Source organism: Stegodyphus dumicola, chromosome 4, assembly GCF_044657685.1.
Source record: "Stegodyphus dumicola isolate Sdum_Otavi_A_Nest chromosome 4, ASM4465768v1".
Taxonomy (NCBI): Eukaryota; Metazoa; Arthropoda; class Arachnida; order Araneae; family Eresidae; genus Stegodyphus; species Stegodyphus dumicola.
Window position 1 is genome coordinate 62,157,976 of NC_140771.1, and position 18,729 is coordinate 62,176,704.

General features: G+C 30.8%; 1 protein-coding gene across 1 annotated transcript in view; it reads left to right on the top strand.

The window, feature by feature from the left end:
- Positions 1–18,729, top strand: part of mRpS22 (mitochondrial ribosomal protein S22) — a 107,473-nt gene that overhangs the window by 77,440 nt on the left and 11,304 nt on the right. The window contains exon 7 of the mRNA XM_085815017.1: positions 7,620–7,722. Within this exon, the coding sequence (XP_085671143.1) occupies positions 7,620–7,722 (103 nt within the window). The remainder of the gene's footprint in view (positions 1–7,619; positions 7,723–18,729) is intronic.

An 18,729-nucleotide genomic window follows, 5' to 3' on the forward strand; every position in this document is an offset into this window, starting at 1 on the left:
CCTTTATTGTGGAATTTAATTATGAATGATCTAAACAATAGACTCTCACATTGTCCGAGTTGTAAAACAATTGCTTTTGCTGATGATCTACTAATTTGCTTTCAAGAGAAGTGTCCCATTACTCTCTTTAATGCGGCTCAGAACACCCTTAATATTATTTCCAATTGGTCCAGAGAACAGAAAGTGGAATTCAATCCTAATAAATCTAAAATTAAAAGAAAGCATGTCAGCTATACAAACCAACAACTGTAATTGGATAATACCTTACTCGAAACAATGAATGAAATTAAATATTTAGGCATTATTCTTGATCATAAGTTTTGTTGGAAAAATCATATTATGTATTTATCCAATAATTGTGAAAATATACTTAGAGGACTTAATCGTATCTCTTGCAATACTTTTGGTTTAAAATCTAATGTTATTGATATGATTTATAAACAGGGTATTGTCCCCTTTATTTGCTATGCTTCTAGAGTGTGGGGAACAGCTTTAGAAAAGAAGATTAATTCCCGTATACTTCGCAGAATTCAAAGAAGAATTTTACTAAGAGTTGTGCGCGGCTACAGAACAATTAGCTATGAAGCCTGTTTCGCAATTTCAGGATTTCCTCTTATTGACCTTCATGTTTTAAATGACAAAAGTTTAAAGATACCATCAGCAAATTTATGTTCGATACCAAGGTGTTGTTTGAAGATCTTCCTCATCCTGCCAATTGTTTGCCAATTCAAACTATCATTTATGACAATTCTGTTGATGATAATTTCCCTGTTGTGTGTTATACAGATGGCAGTAAAATTAATAATCGAATTGGATTAGCTTATTTCATTTTCCATCATGGTTCTGAACTAGAATACAAACTCTTTAGAATTTCCAATGAATGCAGCGTTTTCCAAGCCGAATTACTGTGCATTAGTGAGTCAATTAAGTGGATATCTAATAACTGTTTGCTAAGTGCTAAATTTCTTATTCGCACTGATTCTCTTTCATTCTTATATTCTCTTAGGAATATCTTCTCATATAATAAATTAATTGTCACTTCCCATGCTCTTCTTAAAGACTTTAATAATAAAGGTGTTGATGTTATCTTTTCTCATGTACGTGGCCACACTGGCAATCTAGGAAATGAAAGGGCTGATTGGTTGGCAAAACAAGCTACACACCTTCAAGTGTGTCTTCAAGTCCAATGATACTTCCCAAGTCATTTTACAAGAACAAAAGTAGGGATGATACAATACTCAAGTGGAATGAACTATATGGGAATTCTACTACTGCCTCTTTGACTAAACTATATTTTCCTTCCATTCCTCACAGACTGAATAATAAACACTTTTTCTGCAATTTTGAAGTTACTCAATTTCTAACTGGACATGGTAAATTCAATTCATATCTGAAGAGATTTAGATTATCTAGTACAGACTTGTGTTCATGCAGTTTTGGGGGAGTGCAAAATGTTGAATATTTGTTGTTCTATTGTTCAAAGCTCAAGGAAGGACGAAAAGAACTCATTTATAGGTTAAACTCTGTGAATATTACATTTCCTCCCCTTCTTCACATATTTCTCCGACATAAAATGGCTTTCTCTTTCTTCTGTAAATTTATCTCTTACGTGTCATCTGTGAATTTGTAAGTTTATTTTATTTTGTGTTGTGTTGTTGTATTTTTTTTTTTTTTTTTACTTATCTCTGTAAGCCTTGTGTAATGCTATGTGGTGCACAAGGATTTAAAATTTTCAATTAAAAAGGTAAAGAATAAATAATTAGACATTGTACTAAAATAAACTTAAATACAATGTAATTATAAAATGTACATAAAGAGTAACATAGAACCGGAAGAACCACAACAAACTACTGTTTTGCTAACATCAAAAACAGAAGATCGAGATTCAAAAGTGGATGTTGGTGTTTGCCAGTTTGGCATCATTGGTGAAACAAATTGATGATGGCAAGAAGAAATCACCCAAAAGGTGAATTAAAAGCAAATAACTTAAATTTTATTTTGGGATTTATGAAATAATGAAGTATTTATGATGTAAAGGGTATAAAAAAAAAGCTTAATATTTATTTGTTTACCTTATTAAACATTTCTTTCAATGTAAGGTGTTTAAGTTGCTTCATTTTTTGTGATACTTTCTTTTTAATTCTGTAGGCAGACATAATCTTTTGTTGAGTTACATTGTTGAAGTCTTGTAACTGCTGTTTAGAGTATTCTGATTAACTTGTCAATTGAAATTTTCTCGTTTTCAATAACCTCTCTGTCACTTTCTTCACTAACGGTAGAAGTATTTTATGGATCTAGAACCATATTAGAAATTTCGTCACTCATTAATTGGTTGATGATTGAGAGGCATTGTCATCACAATGAAAAACTTTTATATCATCTTCATTTATTACCACTTCTCCACATTTCTTTACAAAATCCGTTAATTGGAAAATTTCACCTTTGTTTTGCAATATCCGAAAACCTTTAAAATTAGGGGCTATCATCATCAAATTTAGTTATCCTTCACTATACATATTTGGCTATGCATCATGAGCTTGGCGACTATGACAAGTTGTTCCATTAAATTTTATCTTGCTTCTATCGTGCAGAGACAATTAAGCCTGAATTGTATTAGTTTAGTTATTTATTAAACTTATGTCTATTTCTTGCTCATGCTTAAGGCTTATCAGAGTTTTGAATAAATAAATTCCCACATATACTCAATTCTTATTGAGGGCCGGCACAAGTTGTCATATTTTGATAAACATCTGGTGATGAAAGGAAAGTATAATAAATAATGATTTGCCAGGTTGGCGTCAGATCAACGATGTATATATGTGGAATGTTTCAGTTTGAGATATGTGTCAAGCAGATATGCAGCAACAGAGACAACTTACTGATCGTACAAATTAATGCTAAAATGATTGTTTCTTCAATAACAAGGTATTTTATTTAGTGTCAAAGTGAAATTAATAATTGAGACTCTTCAGATGTTTTATTATGTGCAGAGGGAGAATCAAATGCACATGCGTGAAGCCTACAAGAAAAAACGTTGTTGGTGGTTTTGAGGTCCGGATTTTAGATCATTCCAAATAATGGACATCCGGATTTCAGACTTTGTACCGTACATATATATACTATAAAACTTTCTAAAACATCCTTCTGTATCTATTTGATCTTTCATATAACAAATTCATTATTTTAAAAAATTTTATAGGGTGTAGACCACTCCAGCTTTTTCAAGACGACAGTTAATGAAGTTAATCGTAATCTCATTTTCTTGTAAAATTTCAGTAAGAAGAATTATTTCTTGTTTTTTATTGTTGAATTTCTGTGCAAACCTTTTTAATTCTGGTAATTTTATTAAAAATTGTATTTGATATAATTTTTTAGAGATGTATTCCAATTTATAAGTTTAATTGTAGAAAAATTAAATTCTTTTCTTTTATCAAATAGTCTTATTTAAGATTATATGTTCTTCTAAGATCTAGATAATCAACAATTAATTGATTTTTATTTGTCTTGTTTAGTTTTAGAAAGTTGGAGTAGATGTTACTAATTTCATTAAGATCTTTATTGTTGAAAGTAATAATATCATCAATATACCTGAAAGTGTGTTCACATTTTTCGAAATCATCTTCTGAAAGGTTTCTTAAGAAATTTATATTCTTTAGAAAATAAACTGAGGTTACGTAAGTGAGTTGAATAAGAACTTCTTATTTTATTCTAAGTCACTATGGTAATCCCATGACATGAAGACTGCTATTCTCTTACCTTTGTTTCTTTTTTCTGTTTTATTACTGTTTGCTTTACAAAGTTTAAAAAAAGAATAAGTAAATTACTTGGTTTTAATTCACATTTTGGGTGATTTCTTCTTGCCATCACCAATTTGTTCCAACAAACTGGCAACCATTGGCATCCACTTTTGAATCTTCATCTTTTGTTAGCAAAACGGTAGGTTGTGGTGCTTTCAATCCTTTGTTAGTTTTATATTATATAGTATATTTCATATTTACATTTAAGTTTATTTCAGTAAAGCATGTTTAATAATTATTATTTTCCTTTACTCAAATTATTACATAAGATTTGTTTTTGTACTATTTTATTACATTTGGGAATCAACTGCATTGGGGAGGTATTCAGGTATTTTTCTGGGTGAAATGTTTTAATTAAAATACTTCAGAATGGTTCATTAGCTAACTTAACAGAAATGGATTAACAGAAACGCAGTGATTTTCCAAGGCGAGTGATTTTTCCACTTACATCTGATCTACCTCCTCTTGATAGGGATGAATCAGATATTACTTGCGTTCCTCTGCCTATATACTTTTTATTATTTCTGTATTTCCTTTGTCTGTCTTTCTATTGGTTTGATGACTATTGATTGATTTTTATATATTATGGGGAATTTTATATTTATTGATTTTGAATTTCTTTCATGTCTTTGTAGATTTTGTTCTAAATTTCTTTCTTTTTGTATGTATATAGTATATATATATATATATACATATATATATATATATATATATACACACACACACACACGTACTTACACCAGTCTGTTACCCAGCTCAGTGAGCTCAGTTCATATAACAAATTCATTATTTTAAAAAATTTTATAGGGTGTAGACCACTCCAGCTTTTTCAAGACGACAGTTAATGAAGTTAATCGTAATCTCATTTTCTTGTAAAATTTCAGTAAGAAGAATTATTTCTTGTTTTTTATTGTTGAATTTCTGTGCAAACCTTTTTAATTCTGGTAATTTTATTAAAAATTGTATTTGATATAATTTTTTAGAGATGTATTCCAATTTATAAGTTTAATTGTAGAAAAATTAAATTCTTTTCTTTTATCAAATAGTCTTATTTAAGATTATATGTTCTTCTAAGATCTAGATAATCAACAATTAATTGATTTTTATTTGTCTTGTTTAGTTTTAGAAAGTTGGAGTAGATGTTACTAATTTCATTAAGATCTTTATTGTTGAAAGTAATAATATCATCAATATACCTGAAAGTGTGTTCACATTTTTCAAAATCATCTTCTGAAAGGTTTCTTAAGAAATTTATATTCTTTAGAAAATAAACTGAGGTTACGTAAGTGAGTTGAATAAGAACTTCTTATTTTATTCTAAGTCACTATGGTAATCCCATGACATGAAGACTGCTATTCTCTTACCTTTGTTTCTTTTTTCTGTTTTATTACTGTTTGCTTTACAAAGTTTAAAAAAAGAATAAGTAAATTACTTGGTTTTAATTCACATTTTGGGTGATTTCTTCTTGCCATCACCAATTTGTTCCAACAAACTGGCAACCATTGGCATCCACTTTTGAATCTTCATCTTTTGTTAGCAAAACGGTAGGTTGTGGTGCTTTCAATCCTTTGTTAGTTTTATATTATATAGTATATTTCATATTTACATTTAAGTTTATTTCAGTAAAGCATGTTTAATAATTATTATTTTCCTTTACTCAAATTATTACATAAGATTTGTTTTTGTACTATTTTATTACATTTGGGAATCAACTGCATTGGGGAGGTATTCAGGTATTTTTCTGGGTGAAATGTTTTAATTAAATACTTCAGAATGGTTCATTAGCTAACTTAACAGAAATGGATTAACAGAAACGCAGTGATTTTCCAAGGCGAGTGATTTTTCCACTTACATCTGATCTACCTCCTCTTGATAGGGATGAATCAGATATTACTTGCGTTCCTCTGCCTATATACTTTTTATTATTTCTGTATTTCCTTTGTCTGTCTTTCTATTGGTTTGATGACTATTGATTGATTTTTATATATTATGGGGAATTTTATATTTATTGATTTTGAATTTCTTTCATGTCTTTGTAGATTTTGTTCTAAATTTCTTTCTTTTTGTATGTATATAGTATATATATATATATATACACACACACACACACACGTACTTACACCAGTCTGTTACCCAGCTCAGTGAGCTCAGTTTTTTTCCCCTTATATGTTGGAAAATTGTGCATTTTTTGCTCAAAAAGTGATTCAATTATGTCATTGTTTATGTCGCAGTTAAGGTTTTTGTGCCTTTAGTTAATCTGCATGCAATAGTTATAGAATTATGAACAATTTAAAAGTTGTTTTTTAAGCCTAATAAAGCAGCCATTTGTTTACATTTTGAAACTCTTAGTAGAATAATGAATTAAGTCAGTTTGTGCATGAACTTCAGCATTGTTTGCTGAATGGGACCAAAAGTAAACTTCCGCTTTTGTACACACAGAAAAAAAAAAAAAAAAACTATCCTCCTACCTGCTGGTCGAATTGCTTATTTTTGCATAGAAATTCTTAACTTAAATCATACTTTTTTAAACTGTATTTGGTGTTTTATGTTTTTTTCTGTATTTTACAATTTTCAATGAAGACATTTTGAGTTTTTACGTATTTTTGCCTTGCCGCAAAGTGAAAACTGAATTAATTGAATGAGAAATATACGTCTAATAAAATATGAGGAAATAATAAATAAATAAATGCAGCAAGTGTGTATAATTTAGTTGGCCGTACGAAGAAGTCATGAGGTGTCTACATCAGATTATACTGTACTGTTATAAGATGGTATAGTTATATAGTTGCAGCATAGTTGGCATACAATTAATTCCTTCTATTACCATTTTATTTATCTATTTTTCCTTATATGAGAGGAAAAAATATGACAAGTTGAGGTTAAGATAAGTGTGTTTTTGTTAAAGCAGCCTTTGGTGACATTTGAAATTTGTATGTTACAGATTATGTGATTAAGTTTACCATGTTTGGTGAATAAATGCAATGGCTACTTAGCAAAGAAGTATTAAGATTTTTATATAAAGAGAATACATGTATGAAATTTTCTTCCAAATGAGCATTGATTAAATCCAAAATTCAATCCGTGTACAATTCCAAAGGTAAGGTCAGTTGTATACAACCTCTAATCTATTGAACATGTTTTTCTGTAACAAAGAACATGGTAAATGTTCATTACTATGCACTTTAATAAAAACCAAATGATAGAAATTATTATTATTTCAAATTTTTATAAAATATGAACCATTCTGTTTGCAATATGGTATAAGAATTTTGATACCTATGAATTTAAACACTGACCCACCCCCTAAAAAAACTGTATTAAACTTAAAATGCCCTCCAATTTTGATGATAATTGAATGAATGCCCTTATATGACCCAATACTGATGCATTTATCTATTAATCTTATATATATATATATATATATATATATAAGTACTAATTCAGATTGACTTCTGAATTAGTATTTATTTGGCGTGTTATTGTGTCTTAAATATATATAAGTCATTAGATGGCCATACTTTGTTTAATCTGAATAATATAAAAGCAATGCAAAATTGATAAAGGAAATTTTATATTTAAGAGAAATAAACAAAGATAGCAACAGTTACTTTTACACACTTTTAACACAAGTTCTCCATCCTGAGCGTAGATTGATGTTATATTTTACGTCTGAATACAGTTTTTCTTCATATGAATATATGCATCACAGCAAATTTTTAGTTAAGATTATATCCATGCTGTTTTATGAATTTATAATATATATTTTTATATTAAAAACATGTGTTACATTCAATTTTAAACATGTTTTTTCTCCCTTTTTAGAATAAGTGATGCATTTGACACTATTAGATTACTGTACATTTTACATCCAGAATTAAAACTTTTTGAAAATATTGATGAAGTAAATGAGTTGGAATTTATTCAGGTATTCTTTATATTTTCATATTTAAAAAATAAGTTATATTTGTAGAAACACTATAAACATACAATTATAACCTTTTCAAGCTTTTTCAGGAAATTTGGAAGACCACCTACTGAAACAAAATTAATTTTAAATCTTACGTTTTAAAAAAATTTATATAATTTTTATTAAGCATATTTTTAATATTTATATAGGTAATCCATAAATATTATTATTATATGTGTGTATATATACATGTGTGCTTATTGATAGTTTATTATAAATTGGTAGTTTTTGAAGTTTATATATAGAGAGAGACAAAAATAAGAAATTTAGAACCAAATTCATGAAGACTCAAAAGAAATTAAATTCAATGCCAGTAAAATCCAAAATTCCCATAAATATGTAAAAAATGAACCTATTGTCACCAAACAACAAGAATTGCCATAAACTACAGATATTTAAAGTACAAAAAATATATAGGAAGAGAAAGCACTCAAATTCTGATTCAACATTATCAGAGCTTCAATATAATCCTCCCCTAGGAAAACCATTGCATTTCTGTTTATCCAAAATTAGCTGATGGACCGTTCTAAATTATTTAATTATAACAGTTCATCCAAAAATTTGGAATGCCTCCTCTACACAGGGGAATCCCAAAAATGAAATGAAAATATACAAAAATAAATCCATATGTAATAAATTCAATGTCCAATAAAACAAAAGAGACTGCTTTATTGGACAATTTTTTATTTGACTGAAATTAAACTCAAGTAAGTCAGTAAACTCAGTCAAGCTTTATTTGACTGAAATTAAACTCAAGTAAAGTGTTGTTCAATTTACTATACAATGGATGAGGAACATCTTACATTGTTGAAAAAGCATCATAAACCTGATGGCATAAATAAATATCTGAGGAAACGTTTTTTTAAAAAAACAATTTTCATTCACTTATTTGACTTGAGAGTTTCTCATTTACCTTCTGTAAGAAACAAGTGTATCTTCAGAAGGATGTGCCCCATAGTTTAAGGATTACTATAATAAAAAAAAAAACTAGTTTAGTGTTAATACTGATGATAAGCATTCACTTGATGAGAATGTTCAACATGTAAATAAAGAGGGGGAAATGGCATATATTAGCTAAGATCTTTTACAATGAAATCATAGGGATTATTCTAGTTCACTTTACTGTCATGGAATTTTCAAATAAGGAGGGGGAGAATTCTTTGAGACAGTTACTATAACTTTTGAGTAATGTCCCTCTTGACATTATTATGCCTTAATACCCATATCATTTGTAGTTATAGTGGGAAATGTTTTAGGTAAGATTGCTCATATTAGTTTGATTAAGCATATGATAAGCAGAGCTATACATAGGAACTAGTAAAATTGGTTCTTGTGGCTTTAATGTCTTAATTTCTGGTAGTGGACATTGGATAAAATGAAGGTGATTCTTAAAGCTGTTGCTATTCCATTGCCATAAATTTGATGATGATCAGTACTTATAATTTAGTACACTTGATCCTTACATTTTTTACTTAAACATAAATATAGGAAAAAAGTGATGAAAAAAAAAAAAAGCATATATCCAAAACCAATGTCTTTACTGCACTGTGGTTTATATAATTGAAAAGAATTACTCAAACAATTTTAGTACACTTCTATGTGAACACCATTTTTGGCTTGGGCTATGTCTAACTGATATGCATTTCACACATGCAGCAGCATCAGTGGTGAGACTAGTTCTATTGCCTCCAGAATTTGGGCACAAAAGTCTGCAACTTCAGCCACAGATATTAGATGCACTCTTTCCTTCACACACCCCCCCACACAAAAGCAAATCTGAAAGGAAATGTAATGTTAATTTCGACATAATCAAATCGTTAGTTTCACTTTGGAATTTTTGACACGAGTTGGAGCTTTTTCTATAGAGGTTGCCAAGGTATTGTGCGAATTGCCATGTGTGTATTGCCATGAAAGATCAGTTTCATCAGCATTGTAAATTTGTCCTGGAGATAACGTTTCACTATTAATGAGTTCAATGAATTTATCTGCAAATAGTTCAGCAGCTATAGTATCAGATGAAGCTTTTTCACCTGAAATTTTTAATTGCATTATATCATGGCAAATTAAAATTTTTTTTAACTAATCTGTCGAATATGAACACTTAGTTTTTAAGTTCATTTCTTCATGAAATATTTTGGCTTGAGCCATTAGTATTGGACCTGTCAAAGGCAGACGCTCTCGCTGCGTCTCTGTCTGACCATTCAGTCATCACTTTTAGCATAGGGGATAATTTTTCTGTTATTCATTGCAAGTGGGGTGTCAGAATCCACAAAAAATTCATAAAGTTCCTTTTTCTGTTATGACATATGCAGTTGACTTTCCAATGCCATACTCCTAGTACAATTTTGAGATGGATATACCTATGGCCATTTTTTGCAGCAATTCCACTTTTTGTTTTATGGACATTGACACATGCTTTCGCTTTGTAGATCCTGTTGCAGTCCCAGAATTAAAAAAAAAATTTCGACATAATCGAAATGTTAATACAGTCAAAAGTCTTTAATCCAGACTCGTCGGGACTTCGGCGATTCCAGATTATAGATCATCAATTTAAATCTGGTAAAATATATCTGAAAAAATGCAGAAATTATAAAACCGTAATTTATGAAATAAAGATCAATTATGATCTAAAGGGTATCAAAATTTACAAAAAAAAAAAAAAAAAAAAAGCTTAATATTTATTTGTTTACTTTATTAAACATTTCTTTTAATGCGTGCATGCGTAAAGCATACATTACGCATAGTCGAAATTAGAAAATTGCAACCAGAAAACTATTCATGTGTATTCATGATATTTATAATGATGAGGAATTTGATTTAAATCATATCAAAGTCGGAGTACATCGAGATGAAATACTACATTTAGTAAGGAATTATAAGCCGAATAAAATAAAAACATCTGCCCTGAAGATAAGGCTAGTGCTGACAGATCAACTTCCAGTTAAATGCGCGCTGCGACGTGACCCCCTTCCCAGCAGAGCATCGTGAAATTGATAAACAGATTTCGGAATGGTTAGAGAAACAAAGGATATGCCTTTATCCATTTTTTGCAGCAATTCCACTTTTTCTTTGATGGACATCGAAACATGCTTTTGCTTTGTAGATCCTTTGGCAGCTCCAGAATCGGAAATTCTCTTTGACATAATCGAAAGTTCAAGCTTACCTTTATAAAATTGCTCTAACAGTCTGCAAAAAATAATAAGCCGGATGCAATTAGAAGATTAAGGAACAGTGCAATCTGCAACATTAACTGAGATAATTAGAGCTTAGCTTATACCATCTGTTGTACATTAAACGCACATGCGTAAAGGTATTATGCATTTACGCATGCGCAGAAAGTTTGTAGCTTTGAGGTCCGGATTTAAGACTTTTGACTGTATATATTTTAATCGACATAATCAATTTTATGAAAACTAAAGTTGAAATTTTAGTTTTCATAAAATTGCTGTATAGCCGGCAAAAATAATAAGCTAAATTAAATCAAAGTTAAGGAACAGTGCAATCTCATATTATCTGAAATAATTATCTAAATAATTAATTCCCATTAAATTTTATCTTGATTATACTGCACACTGAGCCAATTAAGCCTGAATTGTATTAATTTAGTTACTTATTATACTTAATGTTTAATTCTTGCACATGCTTAAGGCTCATCTAAGTCCTGAATAAATAAATTCCTACATAAGCTTACTGAGGTCCGGTGCTAGATACTCGTATTTTGTCACCTGATTTTGCTCCCAAGCACCTTCCTATGCTATAAATTTTTGCTCCCCTTAATTTTGGGTCCCTGGTTTTCCCAAAATTCTACAAATTTTATCATCCCTTGATTTTGTTACTTGGTGCATCTCTAAATGCCAGAAATTTTGTCTTCCCTAAATTCTGCTGCCCAGTATGACTATACAAGCTCTGGCACCGGTTCTGGGTTTATGTGGAAAAAAAATCAGTTATTCTGAATTCAAATAGTACTAAATGTAATCTTTTGGCTCATAAGTATCATTAACAAAATGTATTTTTAGCATATGAAAAGAAATTTTTGTTAAATTTTTTCTCGTCAACCTTTAGCGCATTTAACTTAAATCTGTAATCATCACCAAGCATGTCAACATAAAAGGTTTCCATATTCTTTGTTATTCAATTACTAATATAAAAAAAAAATGTTTAGGCATCACTGCATGAGTCATTATTCAAGTTACAATGTGTTGATAAACATGCGGTGATGAAAGTAAAATATAACAAGTAATGATTCACCAGGTTGGCATCAGGGATATAAAATATCGGGTCAGTCCATAAGTTCGTGTGCATTAAGAGTATGCGTGGAATTCACTATGATGCATTTACTAAAACAATACAATTTTGAACCTGCTGAAACTTGTCATTGTTTGACTAACATATATGCATGGAATTCGCTATGATGCATTTACTAAAACAATACAATTTTGAACCTGCTGAAACTTAGTCATCGTTTGACTAACATATTATTCAGTTCATCACCAACTTTCGTAAATATCGAACGCATTTTAGTACCCATAGAAGATGAATATAGAATCAGTACAAACGTGCTGTGCTACATTTTTTATTTTCGTGTGGTGCAGCAATAAAAATTAATAGTGTGCATGGTGAACACACTATTAGTGTAAGGACTGCCCAGAAATGGTTTCAAAAATTTTAAGTTGGGAAAAGCAGCATGGATGATGAACCCTGTTCAGGACATTTTGAACTATTAGAACCAAATCAAATGATTAATTCAGAAGTTTATAGTGAAGAACTTTGCCGTCTAAATGCAGAATTGATCAAAAAACACCCACGATTGGTGAATATCAAGAAAGTGTTGTTTCATCATGATAACACTAGACTGCATATGGCTCAAACAACGCTGCAAAAAAACTAGTGAATTTAATTGGGAGCTTTTGCCACATCCTGCTTACTTCCCAGATATTGCCCCAAGTGATTTTCACTTATTTCGTGCCTTACAAAATTTTTTACTGGGAAAAAAATTAAATTCTAAACAGGATGTACACAATGAACTTTCAAGTTTTTTTGCATCAAAACCAGAGTCTTTCTACAGCAATGGCATAAAAAAGCTGCTTGTAAGATGGCGAGACATTGTAAATAATGGAGGAAAATGTATAATTGATTAAAATGTTAAATTGTGTTTTTTATACTATATAAAAATTTACCAAAAAACGTGCAAGAATTTATCGACTAACCCAACATTAGTAGGTGTAAAATCAACGATGTTTCTATGTAGAATGTTTCTGTTTGATATGTATGCCAAGCAGATATGCAGTCAAATTATTGAGCACACAAATTTATGCTATAATGATTGTTTCTTCAATAACGAATTATTGTATTTAGTGCCGAAGTGAAATTAAGAATATGGATTCTCCACGTTTTCTATTGTGTGTGTGGGGGGGGGGGAATCAAATGCCAAATGTGTGTGCAAAAATCAAATGCCAATAAGATTTTTTTTTAAAATTCTTGTTGGAGTAATGCATTAATTTAGATACGTATATTTTAAAATTTGAACATTTGTTTATAACTGATACCTTAACTGAATAATACAGGATGTTTGTTTTTAAACTGACACTACTTAGATCCACCCATAGCTCGATCTATCAGCGGAAATGCCACTACAGTTGGTAGGGGGGCTAATGGCAACATGGGAGAATATGCAGTATTCTCTGAAAAAAGAATTAGTTCCAAAAATTGCAGATAAGAGAAAATGTGTTGCTGTTATAGTCTATATAGCTGAAAATTTGCATGAAGTGCAGGTAAAATTTTAAAATTCAAATGGCAGCAAGGGGAAAATACTGAAGGAAATTCCAAATGTTAGCAGGATTCAACATATGTCTCACTGTAATTCAGCATGAGTTACTTGTGAAGTAATGCACACCTCAGTGAATAAGCGGACACCTTACTTATCTTCAACAGATGAATGCAGCTGTTGCTCTTATGAGTTTAATTATAATAACCTGCGTAAAAGCCATATTGAAAGGCATGATTTAAAATTTGAAGAAATGGGATTCTTAGCAGTTTGGTCTGTTACAGGGCCAAAACTGATGCCAGAACAGACACTTATTGATGTTGGGACTGCAAATCGTTGATGGCAGCCTTGGGACCATTGCAGGTAATAACAATGCCAGGGAGTATGACAATCGGATTTAAATCATTTGACGGTTTAGGAAATCTTACGGGAAGTTCTCCTCTTCTACCCATACAAGATAAATCTCATGCATGAGTTAAAAGACAGCAATTATGATAGATGTGTAGTATTTGCTGTGATATTTCTTGCTAGGATGGAAGTTGACGATGCTTGGTTACGGAGAAATCTATAGGGAGATGATGCTCATTTTCACCTAAATGAGCTCATAATTCTTGAATTTGGGCATGCGAACAGCCCTATGCAGTTCAGGAAACCTACTGCATTCACCAAGTCACTGTTTGGTGTGACTTCACTAGAGATTTCATCTTCAGACCATTCTTTTTTTTTTTTTTTACTCTAACATGACCATTGACCTGTACCATTACCATGCAAAGGTATTGTTATGAATTTTGTACGAAGATAGATGATTTTACTGCAATTATATGTGAAATTGTATTTTTCTGTATCATGTAACATGAAAAATCTACAGAAACGCACTGTGCCAGAAAAGTAAGAATATGGGGCAAGTCCATTTAACATTGAGTAAATGGGTATCTCAGTAATTTGATGAGATATCGCCAAAAGTCACCAAATCTGGCGACATTTTGTTCCGGTCCCTATATCACCATAATATGTATTGAAATTGAATAAATGTAATTGACCACTGTGTTAATTGTAACAGTAATTCCATCCTCTTATTGCTTTCCAGTAATTTCGAGAAGCAGAAAGTATATAGTATACTGTATTGACGTATCTCGGTAACTGGGTGAATACTACAGTACAAAGTCTGTAATCCGGAATGATCTATAACATGGACCTCAAAGCCACAAACTTATGCATGCATGTTTGATGTGCACTTCCGACAGTGAAAAAAGTAACAGAGAACGTTATTGAAAACAAAAAAATTTCGATTGACAAGTTAGTCGGTATTCTCGACACAGCGATTACAGGACTTGAACAGTGGGACTTTGTAACTGAACAAGAAATTATGTCCGTTTATAGAATTAAAGAGAAAGTATTAGCATAAAAAACGAAGCAACTTAAACAACTTACATTCATAGAAATGTTTACTAAAGTAAACAAATAAATATTAAGCTTTTTTTTTTTTTTTTTTTTTTTTTTTTTGTAAATTTTGATACCCTTTAGATCATAATTGCTCTCTATTTCATAAATTACGGTTTCATATTTTTAACTATATAATTTCTGCATGCCATCTTACCAGATTTAAATTGATGATCTATAATCCAGAAAAAACCCTAATCCGGAATCACCGAAGTCCCGACGAGTCTGGATTATGGACTTTATACAGTATATAAGGCCAAAGAGAGAGCATCTGCTCAGTTGTTATTGTTAGCTCAGCATGAGATCTGAGTTATATCTCCGGTTTAGTTTCACTCTTTAGCTGCACTTTGCATTCCATTGTGTTTAATATTCTTAGTAGTTTAAAGTGTAACTACTGATTGTACTCTGCGTTACTGTGAATACCTGTATGAGTATTTCTGTGGAAAGCTCCAGAACTCTGAAATGTTTCTTTTGATAAAATAAATATTATCCCCCTATCATCGGACCTGTGTGCATTCAATCTATTATGAAGCCGTACGCACACAGAAGTATTATCATGATATGCTGACTAGTTTTGCTGTTCCACAATTTCAGCAGAGGCAGTTGCTGCATCAGGTAACTTTCACGAAAGATAAAGCCACTGCATATTAGTCAACCGGTACATTGGCTATTGTGCCATCACTTTACAGAAGAAATGGTACGACCCATTCTTCTGTAAAGAAGAAATATAACATTTTTACTTTTTCCGGTAGATTATTTGAAGTTCAAGGTCTAGCTTGATGGGGTCCCAACCTTGATGACTTTCATGGGCAACCATTCCGTGCTGAGCATTCCTAATGACCTGTTACATTCTGCCATTGAGAATGTTGTGTACAGGATGTAATGTGTGGTCTACGAGAAGGGTAGTCATACTGAAGGAGGTCTATATCCTCACTGAGAAAGTGTTATCGTGGAATAAAGTGCTGATGCACTGAAATAGCCTCTTTGTAACCCTTTGGGCCAGTTTATTTGCTGCAGTGTTTCTCTGAAATTTCTTCTTTATTATTCATTTGTCAAAATTCTGAGCTACATAGACTAAACTACGTCACATTTTAGCCTATTGGTGACTTTTGTAACTTTTTTTTATGGAATCTTTTTTCCATTTGTTACACTTAATTGACACAGAATGTACAAGATTAATTAAATACAGTACAAAACAGTTATTTTACACCATATCAACTTTATTTTCATGACATATCATTACAACCACATGCTGTCCATGATGCTGTATAATTTAAAAGAGAAGCAATTAAAATTCACATAGTAATGAAATTATAATTACAAATATCATATTCTATTGCTAAGACAATTACATATGTATTAATGATTAAAACACAGTATTTTGTTGTATACAAATTTTAATAATATTAAGAAAAATTTTAATTGCTATTTATAAAATTGAAGTGCAACGATTAGTTTTGGTGACACCAGACAAATATAATATCATATATTTAGAAATTAAGACATAACAATGTTATATTTTAATTCTTAAAGTCTATGTTAGTTTTCTGGGAGCTGAAGAAATTTAGAATTGCTGTGGGAAAGAGTAAAAATTACCCAGCAGATGTTTTGAGAAAAAGAACATAAAGATGATATTGGTCAGTATTCCAGCAGAAGTGCAACATAATCCCCCCCCCAAAAGAAAAACTATGTGTGTGAAAAGATTTCAGGTAATAAAAAACGAAGATGTGCCTTTTCCACTTTATGTTAAATTGCTTACTTTCAAAAGAAATTTACAGCAGATTTTTGTGTTGGGGGGTCAATCTTTTTATGATCACTGATCTAGTTTGTTATAAGGGGTTTAAAAAATTCGGTAACTGGTTAGAAATGAATATTAATTTTGCTTAAGCAGCCAGTTATTTAGCGTGGGTGGAGAAACTGACTTTTCTTTGGAAATTGCTTCTTAGCCAGTGTATGTCTGATATTGTTGCCAGGTTAGAGAGAGAGAGAGGGATGCTTGAATATTAGTGTGAGATCTCTGTGTTCCATTTGGGGTTCTCTTCTTCATTGAAGTCTATTTAGCATTCATTGAAAAGCATAGAAATATTAGGTATCAGGATGTAGTTTATTAGTTGTGAATTCATGGTTGTTTCTATCTCGTTTGACCCTGTTACCTTAAAATGCATTATTCTTGCCTCTTGTAGACAAGCTGGGTAACTATTTCTGCAGCCAGGTTCATTGAGATGACAAGAAATCATCTAAGTTCTTATAGAGAGTTGTAGCTGTCAGTCCAGCAGAAGCCTTCCAGTGACTCCAAACTGTTATAGTATAAAATGGTGCAGACTGTTTTTATAGTAAGAAATGATAACACAATAATTGTAACTGAATCTTTGTCTCAGAGTAGTCGTGAGAAAAAATGATCCGTGGGCGGAAGTGGTGGTCACCATATTTGCACCTTTGCAGAGTTTGACTTCATTGTTTTTATTCTTGTCCATTTAATTGTTTTCTTTTATTCATAAAACACTTAAAATTTGAATTTTCGAGATTAAAAATTTGATGGTTGACTGTTGAGCAAAAAAGTATTTCAATAATTAATTATTTTATGTTGGGTAGTAATTTAGATTAATAGTAAGGGAGTTTCAGTACCGTTTGAATAAAACGTACCCCTGTTCTGATAATTATAGAAATATTTATATTAATGAATTAATTGCATAAATTATTCAATGTTCAGAAATGTTTCAAATCAAACTGAAATGTGTGTAAATTTAAGTGAATTTTTTTAGTTTGTCTGAACAAAGTAACATATTCTTAAAAGTAAATAACAGGCAAACCAATTGAATGTTTAAAAATGCCTTCAGGAAAAGTAAATTGACACATTTAAGGAAAATTAACATACTTAGTTATTCATTCAATTATTAATTAATTTTACTACTTAACAGTTAAAAATAATTAAAATTACTATTCTTACTCAATGATTAACCTAAAAATGTATTTTCTTAAAATAAAAATTCCGTTAATTACTAAGAGCTGATTTCTTAGCTAGATGCTTTAAATTTATCCATAGATATCAGTATTAGCATTCAAAAGATTTATTGGATGTCCTTTTATTATAAGAAGCTTTTCAGCTGAGTGAAATGAGGAATATATTTCATCTTGTAATGCTGAGAGCACCAAAATGTTCTTTTCTTCTATTTACCACGGTCTGCATTCCCAGTCTATGGGAACCATGTCCATCCATCCCATGTCCTTTCATTATAAGAAGCTTTTTTGTTAAGTGAAATGAGGAATATATTTCATCTTGTAATGCTGAGGGTGCCCAAAATTTCTTTTCTTCTATTTACCATAGTCTGCATTCTCAGTCTTCCATCTTTATTAATTTTAAAGTATTTCAGTTTTTATCTGATCACGGTAAATTTGCTAGTTACCTGTTTCATTTCAATCCAATATCAAATCATTTATGTGAATGTTCAAAACAAGTACTTTAACATGTGGAACATTTAATTTTTCCTGCCCTACCTTCGATGACCCTAGATTTTGTTTTCAGAATGATTTGAAAAAGTTTTGCATGACTTGGCCAGTTTTTTCAAAGTCTAGACTGCTATTCTCTGTTTTTGTTCATTTTATTTATACGTGTAATATTTAATACTTTAGTTAACTTACTTTTGTAAAACACGTTTTGTACATTTGTAATGCTTGAGAAGATTGTGTTTTAAAAAAAAATATCTCGGGAAAATCCAAAGATTGAAAGGGTTGTCATTCAGGTACAAATTTTTACACACACT